This window comes from Rhipicephalus sanguineus, chromosome 8 (genome assembly GCF_013339695.2).
Source record: "Rhipicephalus sanguineus isolate Rsan-2018 chromosome 8, BIME_Rsan_1.4, whole genome shotgun sequence".
In the NCBI taxonomy this organism is placed as follows: Eukaryota; Metazoa; Arthropoda; class Arachnida; order Ixodida; family Ixodidae; genus Rhipicephalus; species Rhipicephalus sanguineus.
Genome location: NC_051183.1, coordinates 99,857,096 through 99,880,495, shown reverse-complemented (window position 1 = coordinate 99,880,495; position 23,400 = coordinate 99,857,096). Strand labels below are relative to the sequence as shown.

At 48.0% G+C, this 23,400-nt stretch overlaps 1 protein-coding gene across 1 annotated transcript in view; it reads left to right on the top strand.

Moving 5' to 3' along the window:
- The window catches only part of LOC119403412 (lipase 3), a 92,202-nt gene extending 69,235 nt beyond the window's left edge, over positions 1-22,967 (top strand). Inside the window, exon 6 of the mRNA XM_049418317.1 lies at positions 22,913-22,967. Coding sequence (XP_049274274.1) covers positions 22,913-22,967 — 55 coding nt within the window. The remainder of the gene's footprint in view (positions 1-22,912) is intronic.
- The last annotated feature ends 433 nt before the right edge of the window (positions 22,968-23,400 follow it).

Genomic DNA, 23,400 nt, shown 5'->3' with positions numbered 1-23,400 from the left:
TAAGATACTTCGCATCTAAAACAAGCAGGAACTGCGTTTCGATTGTTAAACGCGTCTAACTGCGTGCGAGCGCTCAATGTGGCCGCGTGCACAAATGCAACGCCAGATCTAAACTTTCGACCTCTGGGTGTTTTTGATGGCCCTTTAAACAATTCCGCTGTTAAAATTGGTAGGATACTGATTACTGACTACTCAACTAAGGGACAGCGGTAGGCCGCAAGAAAAGTTGAATGATTGAGATCGCCATGAATTCTCGTATGGAGGAACTTTTGTGTTCGAAATGAAATGTGAACGATTTGCAGTACTAACAGCCGTGTCAAGCGGACAAGTTAAGTGTACTTACGGCGAGTACACTTCGGTTGAAGTGCGCTCTACCGAATCTAAAAGACGTAAGCAATGTGTCACTTGCAGAAGAGTACTCCGGTCGAAATGCGCTCCGTGCACACATTTTGCTGCGTCTCGGCTGCTTGCATCTCCGCCGGTAGAAACTTTCAACGCTTCTATAAGAACAGTGGCGTTTTTCGGTGAGAAACGAAAATAACATTTTGTCTGTTTGTAACTCAACGTGAAACAGTCATATTTCTTAATTTGATTTCACATACACCTTAAAAAAACACGCTGGCAGTTTGCCATTTTTGTTCATTGCTACAAATACGTTCTGTTTTCCTATTTAGCACCGCGCACGGTAATGTGCCACTCTGTGTTCCGAAGCTTACTGGGCGTAAGTGCAGAGAAATTACCCGCTTGGCACGGATATAAGTATGTTGATATGGGAGAGTGATTTCGCTCTCCTAATGCTGAAACTGTGTCTCTTCATTGTGTGTTTGGATAAATAGTCAATGATTTGGAAAACTGTCGCTGCGGTACGAAGGGAGAGCAGTACCAAATTACGGACGATGCACGGCCTAGGGTACTGGCACAGTGTGCATGGAGCCAACGCTCAACGAGTTCGATGGTATCTTCCTTATAAAGCATCCTCCAATCGATCACAGAGTGCACACGTGTGTCACGTTGTATAGGCTCGTTAAAATAATAAAAACCTAAAATTTTCTGGCTTGAAAGCTATGACACATCGTACCTGCCGGAAGTCTTTTACCTGAATAGCTCATCAATAATAAAATTATGGTTTCTAGACGATGTTTGTTGATGCCAGTGATTCAAAGGGTGATGCGAGACTACCTCCGCTCACTGCGTTACGTCATTTCGTGGAATAGTTTTAGCAAAGATTTCTATGCTGAATCCGCCAGAAAACTGGAAACCCGTCGGTCTATCTGTCGCTCTGTGCAGTAAGTCAATCATCGACATAAAGAAATAAACGAACAAAACAAAATTCACACGGTCTCTTACGCATTTGCCAAATATGGCTCGAAGGCGAAAGTCATCCTGTTTTTCTTCGCAGCCGATATCACTGATAACACTCACCCCCCACCCCCCGTGGGTTTGCCACTGTCTCAGTTATCGGACGCACTGGAAGCTTCCTGCGATGACGGCATCGTGTGCCGTCAAGTTATAGTGACGTTACGATGGTAACATTAGGCATTTGTTCACCTCATTAGCATCCTACGGTGACGTCATCACATTATGTTTTTCGCATCACTCGTAGCTGATGCCGACGGTCACTTTTCGTGTTTGATGATGCATCTAAGGCTTTCGCCTTCAAAATAAGTCGTCTTACTCGAGCTGGATTGAGCCTCGGCACCCATGCCCCCAAGGAGATTTTCTTAACTACCTCAGGAAACACCCATCCTTGCCGGCAGTGAATATATTTCAACCATACGAATGCGGCGTACCAGCGGTAAGCAACAAGTTTAAAAAGAAAAAAAAACGCCAGGCCTGCGCTGAAACCGCAGCACAGTCAAAGCGAAAGCTGGAAGAGCGGCGTTTCTAGAGCCCGTTGTAAGCTAGCTCTCCTGGGGCTACAAAACAAGTACACTAGAAAGGTACCCACTACGCCATAAATCACAATTTCTGTGAAGTTGGGCAGCACCTACTAAGCCATTATTCGTCATTCTGCGGAGAATCGAGGCACCAGCTACACCTCTGTAAGGCATTATGTGCACTTTGTTGACGCGACGACTTATGACGATGAAGAATTATGGCTCAGCCCTTTGTAATGGGTTGGAAGCTTTAAACGGCCTACCAGTTATGTAATTTGCATTGGGTGACGCCCGGTCGCTATTTCCCCCTCCCGTCATGCTGTATAGCATACGTTGACGTGGGAGAGAGACGGGGGGCGGGGCGAAGAACTTTACTGAGACCCCAAGGAAATGGATCATGCGCTTATGGGCTTCGTTGGCAACCAATACAACTGCACTTGAGAGGAACCCACTACGCTCTAAATCATTGTAATTTTACTGAGACACCGAGGAAATGGATCATGCGCTTATGGGCTTCCTTGGCAACCAATACAAGTGCACATGCGAGAAACCCACTACGCTATAAATCATTGTAATTTTACTGAGACCCCGAAGAAATGGATCATGCCCTTATGGGCTTCCTTTGCAACCAATACAAGTGCACTTGCGAGGAACCCACTATGTTATAAATCATTGTAATTTTACTGAGACCCCGAGGAAATGGATCATGCGCTTATGGGCTTCCTTGGCAACCAATACAATTGCACTTGCAAGGAACCCACTACGCTATAAATCATTGTAATTTTTGAGAAGTAGGGCAGCAGGCACTGTGCCATTTTTCATCATTCTACGGAGAGCCGTGGTACCTGCTAAACGCATGTAAGGCATTATGCGCACTTTGTTGATGCTGTGACTTATGACGATGAAGAATTATGGCAGAACCCTTTGTAATGGGTTGGAAGCATTCAACAACCTACTCGTTGCGCAATTCGCATTGTGTGACGCCTGGTTACAGAATTCGTGTTGTGTGACGCTTGGTGCTTATTTTACTCTTCCACCAAGCGATATTGCATATGCTAATGTGGTTCCTTCTCGACATGAAGCGTGTATAGGACCTTTTTGCGCAGCAGTCAAGCTTTACTTGATGAGCGGGGCCACGCAATGTCCAAGTTTATTCCAGATCTGATTTCTAACGGTGCTCTTCTAACAGATACAGCAGACATTATCTTGCAATTCGAAAGGTACTACAAGGTGTTGTTTAGTGCTCTTCCTGACGACCATGGTGGCGAAAACAAAACAAATTTCGTTTCTCTGTTAAGCGCATTGAGCGAAGATGATTGCGCAATCATTAATAGTCCCATCACGCTAGAGGAAATTAAGCAGGCCATTGAGCAACTACCTTTGTCAAAAACACCTGGCCCTGATGGGATTCCTGCTGAATTTTACAAATCATTCAAAACAACTCTCAGTACTATTCTGCTGGATATATTTAGACAAAGTTACGTCATGAAGACTCTCCCGCAGTCTTTTTGCAAAAGCCATACTGTTCTCATTCGAAAAAGTTCTGAAAAGGAAAAACTTCGTTCTGTTGAAGGCTACAGGCCAATAGCGTTGACAAATGTTGACTACAAAATTTTTGCTAAGATATTATCAAATCGGTTGCAGTTTGTGATGTCAATACTTATTGGTTCTCATCAGATATGTGGAATTAGGGGTCGCTCCATACAAACAAATATTCACATCGCTCGAACACTTCTTCAGTATTCCTACAGTTGTCAAGGACAGCTTGCTATGCTACAGGTAGTCCTTGCCAAAGCTTTTGACCGTGTTAGTCATTCCTTTCTGTTTTCCCTTCTGCAACATGCAAATGTTGGCTCTGTTCTGCTGGAAGGCGTTAAACTTTGCTACAATGACTGTTCAACGCGTCTAATTATTAATGGCCATCTGTCAAAACCGGTATCTATTTGCTCTTCTGTAAAGCAAGGCTGCCCAATGTCCCCACTGCTGTTCGCACTTTATCTTGAACCGCTATGCCTGAGCATAATACGATCGAATAGTATTCGCGGCTTCAATATATTAGGCAATGAAGTTAAGGTATTGGCTTATGCAGATGACGTAGCTTTCTTTGCTCAGACAAACGAAGTATTGAGAATGTGGTATCTACAATAAGTAAATTCGGCATTGTATCAGGTGCTCGTTTAAACACATCTAAAAGTTTAGGATTATGGTTTGGATCATGGGGTAGTACGCCGGAGAAGTTCGCAGGAATTAATTGGACTCGTATTCCACCAAAGTACCTCGGTGTGCCGCTAGATGCGTACAGATTCAGCGCACGATACTGGAAAGAACAGTGTTCCTAAGCTTGACCGACAGGCCCAGACTTACGTTCCACATCGCCTTTCCATCTTTGGGAGAGCTAAAGCTTGCAATACATTTTTGGCCACAAAGCTATACTATGTATTGCAACTTATTCATTGCGCTCGATCTTACATACAGCGCTTTCATCGGACTTTCGCAACTTTCGTGTGGTCTTCGACGTTTGAACCAATGAGACGGTTAAGCAGGGAGGGCTGGGTTTAGTTCATTTATATCCATGGCAAATTGTTTCACGGTTATACTTTTTTCGCGACAGTTCGCATCCCATTATTCGATCATTCTTGCAGAATAGGTTTGTTAATGCTTTACCTGACTTGATTGTTTCCTCAGATTTCTCTGTACGCCCGTGTTTGTGGGGATTTATGCAGGAAGTTTTCATCGCTGTACGGTTTCTCAAGGTCCGGTTTTCCATAGAATATCTATACACAGTATCACGCAAGCGACTCTACAAGGATTTGTTATCCATGCTTTTTTCACCTACACTTTACCGCTCATTATATTCTCACCTTCCAGGACATGATGTACTAAAACGAGTTCGGAAAATGCATCTTTCTCCTGATACAAAAACCTTCTTTTACAAACTCCATACTGATACACTGCCGGTGAAATCATGGTTGCAGAGGAAAGGTATTTTTGTTTCTTCAGTTAACTGTCGTCTCTGCGAATGTACCAGAGACAGTAGAACACTGTTTTATTAGCTGCAAAGATGTCATTCTGTTTTGAGACATCCTTCAAAGAACTGTTCAAAAATATTTTAACATTAACTCGCATACTATACGTTACCTTCTCCCAACGTCTCTTGATGAAGTGCCCTTTGACATGTTTTTCCTTATGGGACTGCACAGTCTGTGGAAAACGCGCATGCAAGACCGCAATGCAGAACCAACCACTGCTTCAAGTATGCATTTCATGCGTATGGCTCTCCATCTGAAGGACATTTACGAAGAACTTGACATAATACCGGACTGGCACCCGATCTTGATGAGGTGTTCATCCTTACCAGCCTCCACGTGTAACAAGCTTTGAAGAACTTTTCCTGCTTCTCTGAACTTGCACAGTATATATGCATGTAAGCTTTTGAATGCTTGTGCAGTGCTTGTGCGATTATTGTCGCTAAGTGAATGCATCACTACGTCATAGCGTTTGTGATAATTTCAAATACGCATATAATAATACCATGAAAGAAAAAAAAAGCACCGGCATGGGTCAGAGGTTGAGTACTGGGCTCCCACGCAGAGGGCCCAGGTTCGAACCTCGTTCCATCCTGGAATTTTTTTCTGCGTTTTTTTTCTTATTTTGACCGATACTGGTTACGGACACCGGCGGCGGCGGCGGCGGACAACTACGGCGCCAAAAACGGCTGGTGAAATGATCTCATAACAGCTTTCGCTGTAAAACAAGAACGCTTTGTAAGAAGGCTACGTTGAATTTCGTGGTAGTGGAATAAGGCGCTCGGCAGGACAAGATGTCAAGCCGACGTGGAGACATTCACACATCGGCAAAATCCAAAACTTTCCAAAAACATTGATGCCGAACACATGTTTCGGTTGTTGGAGACGCTGACGAGCGCTGCTAGGAAGATAAAAGACGCAATACCAATGCTACCTTACACAACATGCTAGGGTAGAATGAATCCTTGAATGTAACTTCGATGGGTTTACGCATCGCAGAGGCAACTTTCAATGGAGACTACGAGAGTATTTATGTCCACTATTCTGCCGACGAAACGAAGCAATCTCAGGATAGAGTCATACACAGGTTTACTGTACAATAGGCACACGTTGCCTTGTGCATTTTTTTTCTTTTTTTTCTGAGCATGGCTCATACCCGATGCAGGGGTTTTGCCGAGTAGGCAGTGAACTTTTCCAATATTTTCTGTACTGTGTCATTCCTATGAGCTCTACTTAACTACTACATTGAATTGATGTACCAATTATTGGTAATGAAATATTTAAGGCCGGCAGAATTTAGCTATCTTTTCTTTTAGACTGTCTGATGAATTCCTCAATTGCGAATAAAATGTCCTTGTGGCTGTATTGCCTAAAACGACTCTAAGGCGAAAGTGATCTGCGTTCTCTTCTCAGTCGGCAGTGTTGATCGCCCGACTGTTTCTTTCGCGTTCGCAATAGAACGTCCGAGAAGAAGACCGCTTCCCAAAAGAGCGAAAATACATGATGTATAGTATTACCCTAGGTATTCTGCAAATAAACCAGACAGCACCCCTTGGGCACGAAAAAGGAAGCGTCGGTGTTCCTTAGTCCTTCCCGCTAGCTTAACATGTCATCACGTTATTAACCATCGCCTGGCGATCGGCGCAAAGCAGTTATGTTTATTGAGCACGTAGAATTAAGTTACAGCTTCGGTGGACTGCCGGTTCGATAGCATGCACACTCGAAAGGTTCGGGTTTCGAGTAGGTACCCTGCAAGCTAAGTCGTTCAGGGGGCGCGAACGTCAAAATCACGGAGTAGTGGGTTCGTGTTGTTGTTTACTTAATACCTCTGCATGTCTTCCATGCGTTTCCTCACTTACTCGTGTATTCGTATGGATAGTCGTATCAACGCGACAGCGTTGAACAGCTCGTTTCGCAGAAATTCCAGTGTCGGCGTCGTTGGTTGTGAGCGGAAAATGAATGTTCTCCGTAAGAGAAAATTCTAGATAGATGCAAATGAATAAATAACCGCTCACACTGCTCCTTACGTATTCACTTAGGAAGCCCCGAAGGCGAAAGCGCTTTTCGTTTTCATCTCAGTTGATGCATTGATCCTGCCCTGCCAGCCTTCGAAAGCTTTCTGCACCAAACGTGGTTTTGTACTGCCTCCAAGATCAGAGGTACCTCACCTGGTTTTGTATTGCCCCCGGATTAGACCACCTTCGACCAAGCTACGATGTCATGTGATGACGGCATCAGGTGACGCTACGTCACGTGACGTCATAAGGTCACATCAACACGTGATCATTTCTGTATAACTTGTACCCGACGCCACGGGACGCCGGCGGTCAAATTTCTCGTTTAATGAGGCATCTAGGCTTTTTCCTTAATAAAAATGTTTGGCCCCAGTCAGTGTACTGTTTATGTACACTGTTTAGTAGGCTGTCACTTTGTCTTCCTCATTGTCATTTTGGTTATTCATTATGTTCAGCACAGTCTGCTGTAAACACGCCGAAGTGTACAATTTAGGGCACCGGAGCTAGTCAAGCTGCCCGTCAGCTTTTTCTCCCTGCCTCAATCATGTTATGCTTGATGAAAAATGAAGGACCTAATATTATTAATAATTGAACCGAGATCGCCTGTGTGGCAAGGAGGGGTTTTAACACGGAGTCACACCAGTGTGCTTGAAGCTGCTTCATAAATAAAAGCTATAAGGTTCTCATGGAGTGAGCGAAGTCCCGTCCCGTCCGTAGTTAAAGGAAGGGCGACGAAGGCCTCCAATCACAACAAATAACAACAATCGATTTAAAACGACGACTCATACGGCAGGGTCGGCCCAGTGGACACAGGGTAGTGAGGCGAAGACCATGACCACGGGCATCAGCAATTGGCCAGCGCGGGTGGAAGCGTCTGTCCTTCTTGGCAGCCAAGGCACCTCTTCACTGAAAACATGCAAGTGGGCCTCACGCACAGCCACTGCGCAACACGTGGCGCTATCTCTAGATACCTGGTGTGCGTGGTTTCCGCACATTTTATTCACAACTTGCTAATAAAAACAAACGGTGCAGTCGCCGGTGAGTTATCGGGCTGTCAGCGAGGATGCGGTGTCACCTGACGCGACAGATAATTTCACGCAACTTTGCATGATTCAGCAATGAGCTACACGAAATGATTTACAGCAAGAGAAATAAACGCCATGTACGACATTGTTCATGCTGATCTTACGGAGTCCTATCTCTGCGTTGCCTTTCCACAGTACAACGCAGATTGAATCACTTGCTGGGCGAGTTCCTCTTTTACATAAGAAATTGTAGTCACGTCGCTCTTTCATATTTAACGCCGTAGCTGTTCCAAATGGCCGTTTGTCCGTGCCGCGAGAACAGAAATGATCATTGTTTGTTTGTCGCCTCAAGGAGACTGGCGCATACCCACGAGGGGTATTAGCCACACTGACAATTATAATGGGAAATGTAAACCCTATGATCATCACAATGAACCGAGACGCGCCATCTTCGTACTCTTCTTGGTTGCCGTAATTTTCATCCTCTGCTTCGCTTCCAGAACACGGGCGGCGATTCCTCCGGGGCGGAATGCAGTAACCGGATGGGAGAGAGGACGAGTAATGAGAGAAACGAAGATATATATATATATATATATATATATATATATATATATATATATATATATATATATATATATATATATATATATATATATATATATATATATATATATATATGTATATATATATATATAAGCATGAAAAAGACAACAATCTTTGCGAGAAAGCTTGCACTAAGTCGCGCAGAGCTTGGAAACACGAAGCACGTTCCCGTCGCCACTCGCTGGCCAGCCTATTTCTCAATTTCTCTGAATTTCTTTTGGGAGCTGGGCCGCCTGCTTTGTTTCTCATTAGGTTTCTGTTTCTTTCACCCAGTTTTTCTTTTTTTTTCAATTCTCTACGTTTTTTCTGTCTTTTTTGTCTCTGGTTTTTTTTATTTCTTTCTTTCTCTACCTTTTATTTCTGTTTATCTCTTCCTTTCCTATCTTTGTCTCACTCTTTCAATTTCTCGCTTGCTTCCTCATTTATTCTATTTTTTACATCTCTCTCATTTTCTTTTCTTTGATTCTGTTTGTTTCCTTCTTTTTATGCATTTCCTTTTCTCTATTTCTTCTCTATCTCATTTTTTGAATGCTATGCATTATTCTTTCCCATCATGCTTTCGCTCATCGTCACCCTCAATTTACCCTTACTTCACGACACTATACAAGGCTATGCTGTACTATCTTCTGGCAGCGTCCCTAGATAGGTGACTGGTTGAGACGCTCGCCTTCGGATTCCGGCTACGAGGCTACGATTCCCTCTTCCTCATGAGAAATTTTTTAGCAAGATCTTTTGTTTCTTTACATCTTTCTTTATAGCCTTTTTCCTGTCTCTCTTTTTGTTTCCCTCTCCCTTTCTTCGCCCTCCTCCTCACCCTCACATCCCTCCTTCGCTTTCATCTTGCCCCTTGCTGTACGCCGGACAAATCTGCGCACGTGTTCTGGGAGCGAAGGAGAGGAGGAAAAAGAGGACGAAGAGAGCACGTGCCGGTTCACGATGATGACACTTTTCGGTCATTGCATTTTACGCCGAACTAGAGTAGCTTCGCTGTTAAAAAATTTATTGGTGAGACGGCATTAGAAACCGCGTTCCCATTATGCGAAGGCGAGCATCCTAACCACTCGGTTGTCCAGGCATGCTAGTAGAGCATAGCATAGCATCGTATAGTATTGCATAGCGAGGGGAGGGAAAAGGGAGTGAGGGTGAGGAGGAGTGATGTGAGGGTTAAGATGAAGGAGAGGAGGAGAGGACAGAGAAAGGCCTCTCCTAGGAAGAATGAGAAAGACAGAAATTGAGAGAAAGAAAGGTAGAAAAATAATGAGAGAGAAATTGAGAGAGTGTGAAAGAGATAGAAAGAAAGCGGAATGAAGCGAAAAATAAATAAAGCAGGAAAGAGAAAGAAGGTTAGAATGAACAAGAAAGGGAGAGAGAAAGTGAGGGTACGAAACAAAGAGTGTTGGAAAAGGAAGTGATGGACAGGAGGAAAAGCACGAGGGGAGAGAGTAAAAATATCACAGACAGAATGAGCAAAATATAAATAGAGAGAAACAAAGGTAGAGTGAAGAGAAAGAGTGAAAAAAAGATAATCAAAGAAAGAGAAAGAGCGAAAAGCTAGAAAGTGTCAACAAGCGAGAAATGGACAGAGAGAAAGAAATGGAACAAATCGGAATAAAGAAACAGCAGTAGAGAGAAATAAATAGAGAGAGAGAGAGAGGAGTCAATAAAAATTATTATAGAAAAGAGACAGAAGAAAACGTAAAGAGAAAAAAAAGAAAGAGTATAGGAAAACTAAGACAAAAGGAGATATAATGTGATAAACGGCTTGAAACTCTCCTGACCACCTCTCGCCCAATGGGCTCCGAGATTTTGGTGTAAAATGACAGAGGATCAGATCAATAGAGACCGGATTTCAGGCAAATGTCTATTTTGTTCCTTGCGCGTCTATTGCGCCACTTTCATATATGAGCATGAATAAGAAGGGCTTTTATAGTGTTTTTATGGTCCCTATAAATGCCTATTTTTTGTGTTTGTGCCTAAATGCTTACAAATGCTTATAAATGCCTGTTTTGAAAATTAGCGCTTATATGAACACTTTGAAACCATTATTCATGTTACCGCGCAACATGGGCTGTTCGGAACTATGGGATTCAGCCTAGTCCTCTACTTCAACGAAATGCCGGGAACAACCCCTAGCAGCTATGAAGTGGGACACTCCGGCCGACGCGCTGACGTGATGCGAGCGGTTAGCGAATGCGAAACCGCGGAAGGCCGTCAGCGGAGAGTGAACAGCAAAAATGAAAGAAAAATCTGATGTGCATGCGCCTTTTGTTTTGTTTGTAATTTACCTTTTGGGGTGTTCACTGTAGAAGCGTAGCCAGAAATTTTTTTACGGGGGGGGGGGGCACTTTAGGTACTTCATGCGTGCGCTTTTGTGTGCGCCAGTATATATGCGCATGGGAAACTGGAATGTTTCGGGATGAAACATTCCACCCCCCCCTCCCTTGGCTATGCCAGTGGTTCACTGCCAGGGAAGAAATTCGCTCAACGCGATTCGACCCGGCCAATAGGAGGAATCCCTCCCTTCTGTTCTTTTAGCGATCTGGCTATTTGCTCCTGCTCTGCCCTTCTCGGCCAAGGCGAAAAGACACCCAGGAATGTCTTGATTCGACAGTGGACATGAACACGGGAGAGACCGTGTTATGCGAACGGTGCCGAACAAAGCGCACTTGCACGGCTATTTACAACTGTTGGCCCTCTTGCACCATCTTATGCAATAATATTTTTGTTTTCCTGTCGTGACTAGAGGCCGCCCTCGTCTTCGGTTGAAATTGAAATTATTTGCATTTGTGTGAAACTTATTGTTCCTATATTTACGATATGAGAGACCTAAAGAGATGTTTTGCCGGCCTATTTTTGGCGCCTTAAGGGAGCTTCCTATAGCCTAAACATGCGGCCTCTACTGATCACGTATGAGCTTAAGCAGTCATTAGGCGACGCATGTGATTCAAGTAAAAAGAAAAAAAATGTGTGTGAAATATATGTAATGTTCCTTTAGTTTCTTCCTATTGATGAAAAAGCATTTTCCCACAAGATTAGTTGAAATTTCGTGAAAGAACATTCCGCCACAAAGCGACACAACCTCACCGTCAGACTAGATATGACGCTATGGAAGCACAAGAGTTCTCATGCACATGTCGGCGGCATCTCTTTTTTTCTTCTTCACTCGGATAAGGTGTAGTACCGAGCAATCTTTTGTTCTACAGTGACGCTTCTGAACATCGCAATGTGGTGTCGCCTACTGCAGATAGGGAAACCACGGTGAGAACCCCTGCTTTCGTGTCTCTCTGTGCACTGCGTATTCAGTTTGTTTCCTGCGCTAATGCGTAGTTAGGTCTAGAACACGTTGGGTGTTTTAACTGCGTCATAGCTGGGAATCAGGCGCGTCGATGTAAGCTCATGAAAGGTTCGTGATGCCTTTCGTGGCCCCCAGCAGCGCATTTCTTTTGAAACTCGTGTTATCAGTGCACGACATAGCGGTAAAAAGAAAAAGCGTGTCGCTAACGCAACTAGCGTTTGATGGGATCAAGTGATATCCCTCAATCGTATTGATAACGAGCGTCGGCCACGTTTCTAAAACTCCTGTCGGAAGCTAACTTGCAGAAGCACGAAAACAAGTACCGTGTGCTTGAAAAATTCTCGCTTCTGCACGATGCAAAAAGATTGTTTCCTCCCGCGCAATTATTTTGAGCATATATTTAAAGTTTTCATCTGTGAGAGCATGTCGGTTATGGAGGTATGTGCGTTATATTAAGGATGTTTGACCTCAGTTGTCCGGGAACATGGGGTTCACGGCACATACAGTAAGGTCCGGTAATGTACCGCTTTACATCATGGCAGCATGAGGGGTGATGTGTCCGCTACAGCAACCCTCGCTATGCGACGTTCGTAATATAAAATTGCGCTTGTCTGTAAGTGCACGCGTTATATTCCTAAACCCATTCGTATCTCCTCGTAGCTTTTTGATACAAACTAAATGTCGAGGTCACGCACTCTCTTGATTCTTTCAGCTAACACACACCACTGGAGCTTCGCCTGGCAACAAGAGCGCAAGAGGGCGGCTTATATTCACTAAGTATTGTCTATGTGGTTTTGTTTTTGCTTTGTTTTTTCACCGAAGGAAATAACAAGATCAAAAGACGTCTATTTTCCGTCTATTTACTGGGATTCCACGTTGCCCGAAGGATAGCTGCATTGACGGCTCATGAATAATTCTTGCAGTCATGCCTATTCTTGCATTGAAAGAAACATTTTCGACCTTTGCCATTGAGAAAGATCACCCAGATACCAGCTATAGCAAAATAAAATAAAAAAATAAAATTTTAAGAAAGCCGCAGGGTCCCTTATGCATTTGCCAAAGACGACTCCTAGTCGAAAGCCACCTTATTCTTATTTCTTCTGAGCCAATGTATTCATCCTCCCAACCCTACCGCGAACGCCTGCTACACCTAACGTGGTTTTGCACTGCCTCCAGGATCGGAGGCATTGCAAGCTTTCTGCACCTCACCTGGCTTTGCCCTGCCTGCGTGATGGGCCCACCTTTGATTAAGTGACGATGTCATGCTATGACCTATGTGACCTCACAAATTTGACAATCTGTGGAGTCATATTGGCGCTATATGGTGGCGTCGTCAATTGTTGGCCAACTTTTGCATCTGTCGTGCTGACACCGCCGACCTCGACGGTCAGTTTTCGCGTTTGATGAGGCTTATAACGCTTTCGCCTTCAAAAAAACGCCAGGCCTGCGCGGAAAGCGCAGCACAGTCACATCGAAAGCTGGAAGGGCGGCATTTCTAGAGCCCGTTATAAACTCTCTTGGGACAAGTACACCAGATACGTACGCACTATGGCACAAATCATAATTTTTGTGAAGTTCGGAAGCACCCACTACACCATTATTCGTCATTCTGCGGAGTAGCGAGGTACCATCTGTGAGGCATTATGTGCACTCTCTTGATGCGATGGCTGATGACGACGAAGAATTATGGCTGAGCCCTTTGTAATGGGTCGCAAGCTTTAAACGACCAACTAGTTACGTAATTCGCCTTGTGTGACACTCGGTCGTTATTTAACTCTACTTCAACGCTATATGACATACGTTAACGTAAGAAAAGAAGCGAGAGGGGGAAAGAACTTCATTGAGACCTTGAGGAAATTGATCATGGGGGCCTTATGGGCCTACTTAGCAACCAATAGAAGTGTATCTGCGAGGAACCCACTACGCTGTAATTCATCATAAGGAATGCAGCCAGTATGCCATTTTTCGTCATTCTGCGGAGAACTGTGGTACCCGCTAAACACTTCTAAGGGATTATGTGTACTTTGTTGATGCTCTGGCTGATGACGACGAAGAATTATGGCAGAGCCCTTTGTTATGGGTTTTAAACATTCAACAACCCACTCGTTGCTCAAGTCGCATTGTGTGACGCCTGTTTCCAGTATTCGCGTTTTGTGGCGCCTGATTCTGACTTTACTCTTCTACCACGCTACATTACATACGGTAATATAGTTCCTTCTCGACACGGAGCCTTTATAGGGTCTTTTTGCAAAGCAGTTTCAAGCACCAGCATGGCTCTGAGGTAGAATACTGGGCTCCAACGCAGAGGGCCCGGTATAAAGGGTTTGTGCTTGTAGGTGTTTTATCTTGCTCTGTCACAAGTATGTTTGTTGTTGGTCTATTGTAAACCTTTTTTTATTCGCATACACACATATGTTTCGACTATACTGCCGCGAGTATTATATTTCATGAGTGTAAGCTTCACCCACAAAGACTGTGGGCAACGCGCTGCGCAGGCCTCGCCGTGATGTGTGGGAAGCTTCGCGATTGTTTTGGAACAATCTGTTAAGATTGCGCGCCGCACGAGAATGTTCCAGCTTTGTCGAGAGATAACGCCGCCACCAGGGATATCGCTGGAAAGTTCGATAGCGCCTGTATAAAAGCCGACGCGCTTGACTGCTTGTCAGTTGATCGACGGACGACGCCCTGTTCGCCGCTATCATTGTACAGCGTGTATTGCTGTAGTTCTAGTTCTCATTTTCCCGGCCACAAGTTCGGCCAAATAAACAGTTTCATTCTGCAAACGCCGACTGCTGTCTTCGTCGACGTCACGACCACGTGACATCTGGTGGAGGTGCTGCTTCATGATCCGGGCACCACCGCGGAGCGCTGGCCCAAGCCCAAGCCGCGAAGAAGACGACTCTAAGGACAACCCGAATCCTCGAACCAGCCGCCGGCAGAAGGGACTACAACCAGAGTACGGGCTCCTTCCCGAAAACGCCAGGCAGCCGAAGACCGTCACATCGACCGCCGAGACGATGACTGACGCAGTGCCCCCTACGGCGATCGTGATGCAGCCACCCAGGGAGCCGCCGACGTTCCGGGGTTCGCCATGTGAAGACCCCGAGACTTGGCTCGAGACCTTTGAAAGGGTCTCAACATTCAATAACTGGAACTGCGAGGACAAGCTGCGCCACGTATACTTCTACCTAGAAGACGCCGCGAGGACGTGGTTCGAGAACCGAGAATCCGCCCTACAAACATGGGATCTCTTTCGGACGACGTTCCTAAGCACGTTCACGAGCGTGGTCCGCAAGGAACGGGCCGCGGCTATGCTGGAGACCCGTGTGCAGCTGCCCAATGAAAATATTGCCATCTACACGGAAGAGATGAATCGCCAGTTTCGACACGCCGACCCAAGTATGCCCGAAGAGAAGAAAGTGAGGTTCCTCATGCGGGGTGTCAAACAGGAACTCTTCGCTGGATTGATAAGGAACCCGCCGAAGACGGTCGCTGAATTTGCATCGGAGGCTTCCACGATCGAGAAAACGCTTGAGATGCGAACGCGGCAATACAACCGCAGCTTCTCGGCTACAAGCTACGCCGACGTTCAAGCCCTAGGACCCGCCGACCTGCGTGAGACGATTCGAGCAATCGTGCAAGAGGAGTTGCGAAAAATGCTACCTCCGTCGCAACCTCAAGTAGAGTCCATCGCCGACGTCGTGCGCCAGGAGATCCAGCATTCACTCGGCGCGCCTCAGCTAGCAGAGCCGCAGCCGCAAGCTATTAGCTATGCTGCTGCAGCCCGCCGTCATGCTCCTCCTCCACGCCCCCGCCAAGACGCCACACCGCCGCAGTACCGTCGCCAGACGCCGCCGCCGCCACCGACGCCCTACCGACCACCTGTCGGCCAGCGCAACACCCCGAGGAAGACCGATGTCTGGCGTGCCCCCGACAACCGCCCGCTCTGCTACCACTGCGGAGAGGCCGGCCACACGTACCGCCGCTGCCAGTACCGACAGATGGGACTACGCGGATTCGCTATCAACGCGCCGCGCCCGCAGCAAGGCGAACGGCCGCGCGACATCAACGACTACCTCACCGGAACACAGTGGCAAGAACGACGACCTTCCCGCTCGCCGTCGCCCGGCCGCTACATGTCACCGCACCGCCGGCCGTACACTGGCCCAAACCGGGGCCGGTCGCCTAGCCCGTATCCGGAAAACTAAGGGCAGCAACCGATGGAGGTGCGGTTGCTGAACGACGAAATGCTGAAGATCCTCCGCCGTCGACGACGACGCCGCGACGAAGTTCCGAGCCCCCGCCGCACGCCGAACGACGTCCTGAAGACGAAACTTTGCGACCGGAAGCAGACCTGACGACGCAACACGGAAGCAGCGGTGCAAACCGACGCAGCCGTGACATGACGCCGCGACGTAACCGCAACGCAAGACGGCGGACTAGCGACCTCGACGTTCCGATCGACGGCCACAACGTCACCGATCTCGTCGATACTGGAGCCGACTATTCCGTCATCAGTGGGCCGTTCGCAGCACAGTTGAAGAAAGTTAGGACTGCTTGGGAAGGCCCCGAGATCCGGACCGCTGGAGGCCATCTGATAACGCCGATTGGTGTCTGCACGGCACGAGTCACCATCAATAACCGGACTTATCCTGCGAGCTTTGTAATTCTACAAAACTGCTACAGCGATATGATACTGGGAATGGACTTCCTAAGTGACCACGGCGCCGTCATCGACCTGAGGTCTGAGTCGATAACGCTGAACTCAGACAAAGCGCTCCCGCCCCACGCGATGCCAGGCAACCATGCATTGAATGTGATAGAAGAGCAGGTGACCATTCCGCCGCGCTCCAGCGTCATTATTTCCGTCGGCACCGAAAAACCTGCGAACCTTGAAGGCGTCATCGAGGGCGATCAGCACCTACTTCTGAACCGTCAAATTTGCGTCGCACGAGGTATAGCCGAGCTGCGTGACGGTAAAGCAAAAGTAGTGCTGACAAACTTCAGCCACGAATATAGGCACCTCAACTTCGGTACGACGGTTGCCTACATCGACGAATGTGCAGCCGCCAGCGATGCTTTCGCCCTCTTCGATGCTGCCGAACCTGCTTCGACGAATAGAGGTCCGGAACCGAATTTTGACGTCAACCCAAGCCTTCCGAAGGCCAAACAAGACCAGCTCAAAACCCTGCTCTTGCAATACAAGGACTGTTTCTCGTCGTCATCGCGGGTCCGACAAACGCCCCTTGCGAAGCACCGCATTATAACAGAAGAAAATTCTCGACCACTCCGTCAGAGCCCATACAGAGTTTCTACTCGAGAGCGCGACGCGATAACGAAACAAGTCGACGAGATGCTATGCGACAACATCATCCAGCCGTCCAAGAGTCCGTGGGCGTCACCCGTGGTGTTAGTGAAGAAGAAGGACGGGACACCGCGCTTCTGCGTTGAATACCGGCGCCTGAACAAAATCACGAAGAAGGACGTGTACCCCCTCCCACGAATAGACGACACCTTGGATCGACTTCACAACGCGACGCACTTTTCGTCGATGGACCTCAAGACCGGCTACTGGCAAATCGAAGTCGACGAGAGAGACCGAGAAAAGACTGCCTTTATAACACCCGACGGCCTCTTTGAGTTCAAGGTCATGCCTTTCGGTCTTTGCTCGGCACCTGCGACGTTCCAGCGTGTCATGGACACCGTACTGGCCGGATTGAAGTGGCAGACGTGCCTTGTGTATTTGGACGACGTCGTCGTGTTTTCCTCGACCTTCGACGAGCATCTCCGGCGGCTTGAGGCAGTACTTCAAGCAATCAAGGCCTCTGGACTGACCCTGAAGCCAGAAAAGTGCAGATTCGCGTATGACGAGCTCTTGTTTCTGGGTCATGTGATCAGCAAGTCTGGAGTGCGCCCAGACCCGCGGAAAACAGCTGCCATCGCCGACTTTGCGCCACCCACCGACAAGAAGGCCGTGCGCCGATTTCTCGGCTTATGTGCCTATTACCGACGCTTCGTCGAAAACTTTTCACGGATCGCCGAACCACTGACGCTTCTCACGAAGAATAACGTGGAATTCAGGTGGGAAACGGCGCAAGTGCAAGCCTTTCAAGAACTTAAACGACGCCTGCAGACGCCACCCATACTTGCGCATTTCGACGATTGCGCCGATACGGAAATACACACCGACGCAAGCAGCGTAGGACTCGGTGCCGTCCTTGTGCAAAAGACTGACGGGCTTGAAAGGGTTATCAGTTATGCTAGCCGGTCACTATCCAAGGCAGAAGCAAACTATTCCACAACAGAAAAGGAATGCCTTGCCATTCTCTGGGCTACGTCAAAGTTTCCCCCCTACCTCTATGGCAGGCCCTTCAAAGTTGTCAGTGACCATCACGCCTTATGTTGGCTAGCTAACTTAAAGGACCCTTCAGGTCGTCTCGCACGATGGAGTCTGAGGCTTCAAGAATTCGATATTACCGTCGTGTACAAGTCTGGACGAAAACACTCTGACGCCGACTGCCTGTCTCGTGCCCCCGTCGACGCGCCGCCGCAAGACGACGATGATGACTGCTTCCTCGGAACTATAAGTGCCGACGACCTCGCCGAAAGTCAACGGGCCGACGCGGAACTGGGGGGCCTTATTGAGTACCTCGAGTGCAAGACCGCCGTGGTTCCGAAGGTATTCAAGCGAGGACTGCCGTCGTTTTTCTTACGGAACGGCGTTCTCCTGAAGAAGAACTTCTCGCCACTTCGAACCGACTACCTTCTCGTCGTGCCCTCATCATTGCGACCAGAAGTCCTCCAGGCCCTACACGACGACCCGACGGCTGGACACGTCGGTGTTTCCCGAACGCTCGCCAGAATACAGGAAAAATACTACTGGCCACGCCTTGCTGCCGACGTCGCCCACTACGTTAAGACTTGCCGAGATTGCCAGCGACGGAAGACACCGCCGACTAGGCCAGCGGGACTTTTGCAGCCAATCGATCCACCTCACCGGCCGTTCCAGCAAATCGGGATGGACCTACTGGGGCCGTTCCCGACGTCGACTTCCGGCAAGAAGTGGATCGTCGTAGCGACTGACTACCTCACCCGCTACGCCGAGACAAAGGCCTTGCCCAAAGGGAGTGCCGCCGAGGTAGCCAAGTTCTTCGTGGAGAACATCGTCTTGCGTCATGGCGCCCCAGAGGTCCTCATCACAGACAGAGGTACCGCCTTTACTGCGGACCTAACTCAGGCGATCTTGAAGTACAGCGAGACGAGCCACCGCCACACCACCGCCTACCACCCGCAGACCAATGGCCTCGCCGAGCGTCTAAATAAGACCATCGCCGACATGCTCGCCCTGTACGTCGACGTTGAGCACAAGACGTGTGACGCCGTCCTTCCGTATGTGACCTTCGCTTGCAACACGGCCGTCCAAGAAAAGACGCAGATGACGCCGTACAAGTTGGTCTACGGAAGGAGCCCGGCGACGACGCTCGACGCCATGTTACCCAACGTCACCGACGGAGAAAATGTCGACGCCGCCGCTTACTTACAACGTGCCGAAGAAGCTCGACAGCTGGCACGCCTGCGCATCAAGACTCAGCAGCACACCGACAGCCGTCGCTACAATCTTCGACGACGCTTCGTCGAGCACCAGCCCGGCGACCGTGTCTGGGTATGGACGCCAATACGACGACGCGGACTGAGCGAGAAGCTTCTTCGACGATACTTCGGACCGTACAGGGTACTTCGACGTCTCGGCGTACTCGACTACGAGGTTGTCCCCGACGGCATCACGAACTCCCAGAGGCGCCGAGCTCGACCCGAGGTCGTGCATGTGGTGCGCCTTAAATCGTACTATGCTCGTTAGCGCACCTGAGGACTCTAATGTTTGCTTTCTTTATTAGTTTTCTTTAGTATTGCATGTATTCATGTTCTGTTTTTAAGCATCGGGACGATGCTTTTTCAGAGGGGGGCATTGCCGCGAGTCTTATATTTCATGAGTGTAAGCTTCACCCACAAAGACTGTGGGCAACGCGCTGCGCAGGCCTCGCCGTGATGTGTAGGAAGCTTCGCGATTGTTTTGGAACAATCTGTTAAGATTGCTCGCCGCAAGAGAATGTTCCAGCTTTGTCGAGAGATAACGCCGCCACCAGCGATATGGCTGGAAAGTTCGATAGCGCCTGTATAAAAGCCGACGCGCTTGACTGCTTGTCAGTTGATCGACGGACGACGCCCTGTTCGCCGCTATCATTGTACAGCGTGTATTGCTGTAGTTCTAGTTCTCATTTTCCCGGCCACAAGTTCGGCCAAATAAACAGTTTCATTCTGCAAACGCCGACTGCTGTCTTCGTCGACGTCACGACCACGTGACAATACCAACGGATTTCTAACCACCACAACAGCGCACAGTCAGCGTCGACGACAAAGCTAGGTCCTACTGTTTGGTCGATTCTATGAAATAAAAACGTTTTCTACCACCACCACCAGCACCACCACCTCCACCACCACCATCTTGGGCTTGTATATGCGACAGAGTTTCATACTATAATACCTAGAGGAGGATCTGGCGCTGATGTCTATGTGGGCTCCGTGAGCGGCGCTTCTACCACCCTGGGAATGATGTGAATACAGGCTTCGGATCTGCTTCGGATGGATTACGTTCTTTAGACTCGCGGCGCTTGTTTTCCGAGCGTAAAACAAATTGATGTGAAGTTATTTCCAAATAAAACTTGCTTCATTCTTTTGTTCGTAAAAGGTATTGCAAAAAGTTCGCGTTACCGTGCGATGGAAGTGAATCCTGCAGTGCTATCCTGAACACTGTCAAAATCCGTCATATTGTCCAATTTTGTAATGGTGGCCTTTTAAGCCAATCAGAGGTGGCGTAGCAGCTCTATGGGCCAATCAGAGTGGACCAATGGTGAAATCTGATAACATGGCGGAATTGGACAATTTAGAGAATAGCACCCAGGGACAAATTGAACCGCTAGGGTGTGCATTGCTCTGCAATTGAGTCGTAGACCTGGCTTAACGATATAATGAATTATATTTGTACAGCACTTAAAACAAACACGGTTGTTTTTTTCCTCGAAAGTACGCATTATCTATATGTGGAAATAACCATACTGTACTGAGGGAGAAACACTTAACGTATCATCTTCTGCGATGCCAGGTGCGTCTGTCAGAGTGGTCTGCCCCCAATTCATTTCTCGTTTTGTTTTGAACTCTAGGCAGAGTAGCGGGACGGTGCGTCTGCTTAACTTCGCCGTCGTTTTGCAGCCGATTTGAACGAGTTTTCGCAAGATCCGCTTATCAAACAAACGTGAACTGTATGTAGTTTTCTGCTCTCGCATGAGACGCTACATCTCTGCGCAGCGGTGAGTGCACGATGCTTTGCTAAAACTACCAAATACATCCTGCAAAACGGCAACGTCGCTGCCAACCAAGATATCTAGCGGTGTTCAGCCTCTTTGAACAACAAAGGTACTACTTGAGTGCATTGCAACGCAACCCACTACCCACGCCTCGTGAAGAACAAAACTGAAACTGTAGAAAAAGATCCGTAGACAGTTCGCTAGTTAACGCGATCCAATCCAAAGCCTGTACTTCCCATCATTCACATGGTGGTTGAACGATCGCAGGGCCAGTTTCCTCTTCAGGTTATTGCACAAACCTGTATACAGTTCATGCTGATATTTCGGAGTCTTTCAAACGCGTGGGCTTCTACAGCGATATCAGAACACCGATCAGGTGACTTGCTGGGCGACTTCGTATTCTACCTGCGAAGTAATTGTAATGTCACTCAGTTTTTTGCATGCTACAGTTGCCGTTTCGCAGCTACTACAGGTCATCCGACTGCAATTTTTCACTGGAAACGCACGCGGCGAACACTACGTGCAACGTATTGTTTAAATGCGCCTCTTCAAATCGCATGCGGTCGTGACGCTTGTTTCTTTATCTTCTCATTCTCAAAGTAACGCACAAAAAAATCGATACCTTTATTTTGACCTCGCTCAAGGACATTATACATTAAATACAATCAAAGTGACTTACGAGCGTGAGAGAACATTAACGCACGAGGGGACGTCAAGGGCAACTCGCTCCTCGTAAGCTGGCAGCTCATCGCTCATCGACGCTGTCACTCTCGGTGTTTTCACAGCCTTCTACCTCCAGTGCAAAATCCTTCTCGTCAAGATGGTTTCTTTCAACATCACTGCTGAACGCAGTCTGAAGAATTTCCTCTGCCGGACGACTTCGACCACACCGCGTCACTATGTTTACAATTACAGAGACATCTTGGCGCGGAGAACATGTTGCTCTCAAACCGGTCAACAAGCAAATCGCTTGCAGTGTGCTGCCACCTATCAACAAACGCAAAAACAAGCGCTGCAGCGCTGGCTATGAAACCAACACACTGGTGAAGGACGCGTTGTTGGGTAACAGGTGTCTCAGCTTGCGACTGCTTCTGCGCAGAGCTTATAGACGGAGCGATCAAGGCGACGGTGAGTAAGGCAAATTTATATACATATATACAGAGGCGTTGGAAGCATTCAACAACCCCCTTGTTGCTCAATTCACATTGTGTGACGCCTAGTTGTTATTTTGCTCTTCTACCACACTACATTACATAGGTAAATGTGGTTCCTTCCCGACATGAAGCCTGTAAAGGGTATTTTTGGAAGGCAGTTTCAAGCACCAGCATGGCTCTCAGGTAGAATACTGGGCTCCCACGCAGAGGGCCCAGGTTTGAACCTCGTTCCAACCTGGATATTTTTTCTTATTTCGTTTTATTCCTTATTTCGCGCTACAGCGGTTACGAACACCGGCGGCGGCGGCGGACAATTACGGCACCAAAAACGGCCCCTGTTGTGATCTCATAACAGCTTTCGCTGTAAAACGCATGCAAAGAGATGCATCAGGTGTAGTGTACAGCAGTATCATTCATGTAGTGTACAGCAGTACCGCCAGATGCCAGCGCGGCATGTACTGCTTTCTGCAATAAGGGCTGCCATTAAACCTGACGTCACTTGTCCGCCTGGAGACTCGGCTGTCGTGTCACTTACTCGCCCGATGCGCTCGACAGGTGTCAGAAGTGGGTGGGATTCATCTTCGCTGATCCCGTGCTTGCATCCTCGTGACACGGCCCCGCCACCGCCGCCGCCGTTGCTCTGCCATGACGACAACCGGTGTTGAGGGCTCCGCCAGGGTGTCAGCCACTCCGTTCTTGCAAGGCATGGCCCAGCTGCGTCCACCATCGCCGTTCGACTTCGACAACCCCAGCTCATGGCCTACATGGCTGCTGCAGTTCGAGGACTTCTCTTTCGCTACCGGACCTTACGTCGCTCCGGCAGAGGTACAAGTGCGCTCCATGCTTTATTGTATGGGCCCGCAAGCCAGGGTTGTCCTCGTGTCGACCGCGCTAGGCGAGGCAGATATGAAAGACGTCGCCGCCGTGAAGAAGGCTTTCACCCACCACTTCGTGCACCCGCCGAACGAGCTGTACGAGTCAACGCGGTTCCAACGCTGTACGCAGCAAGCTAGTGAAACGGCCGACGCATTTTTTACGGCACT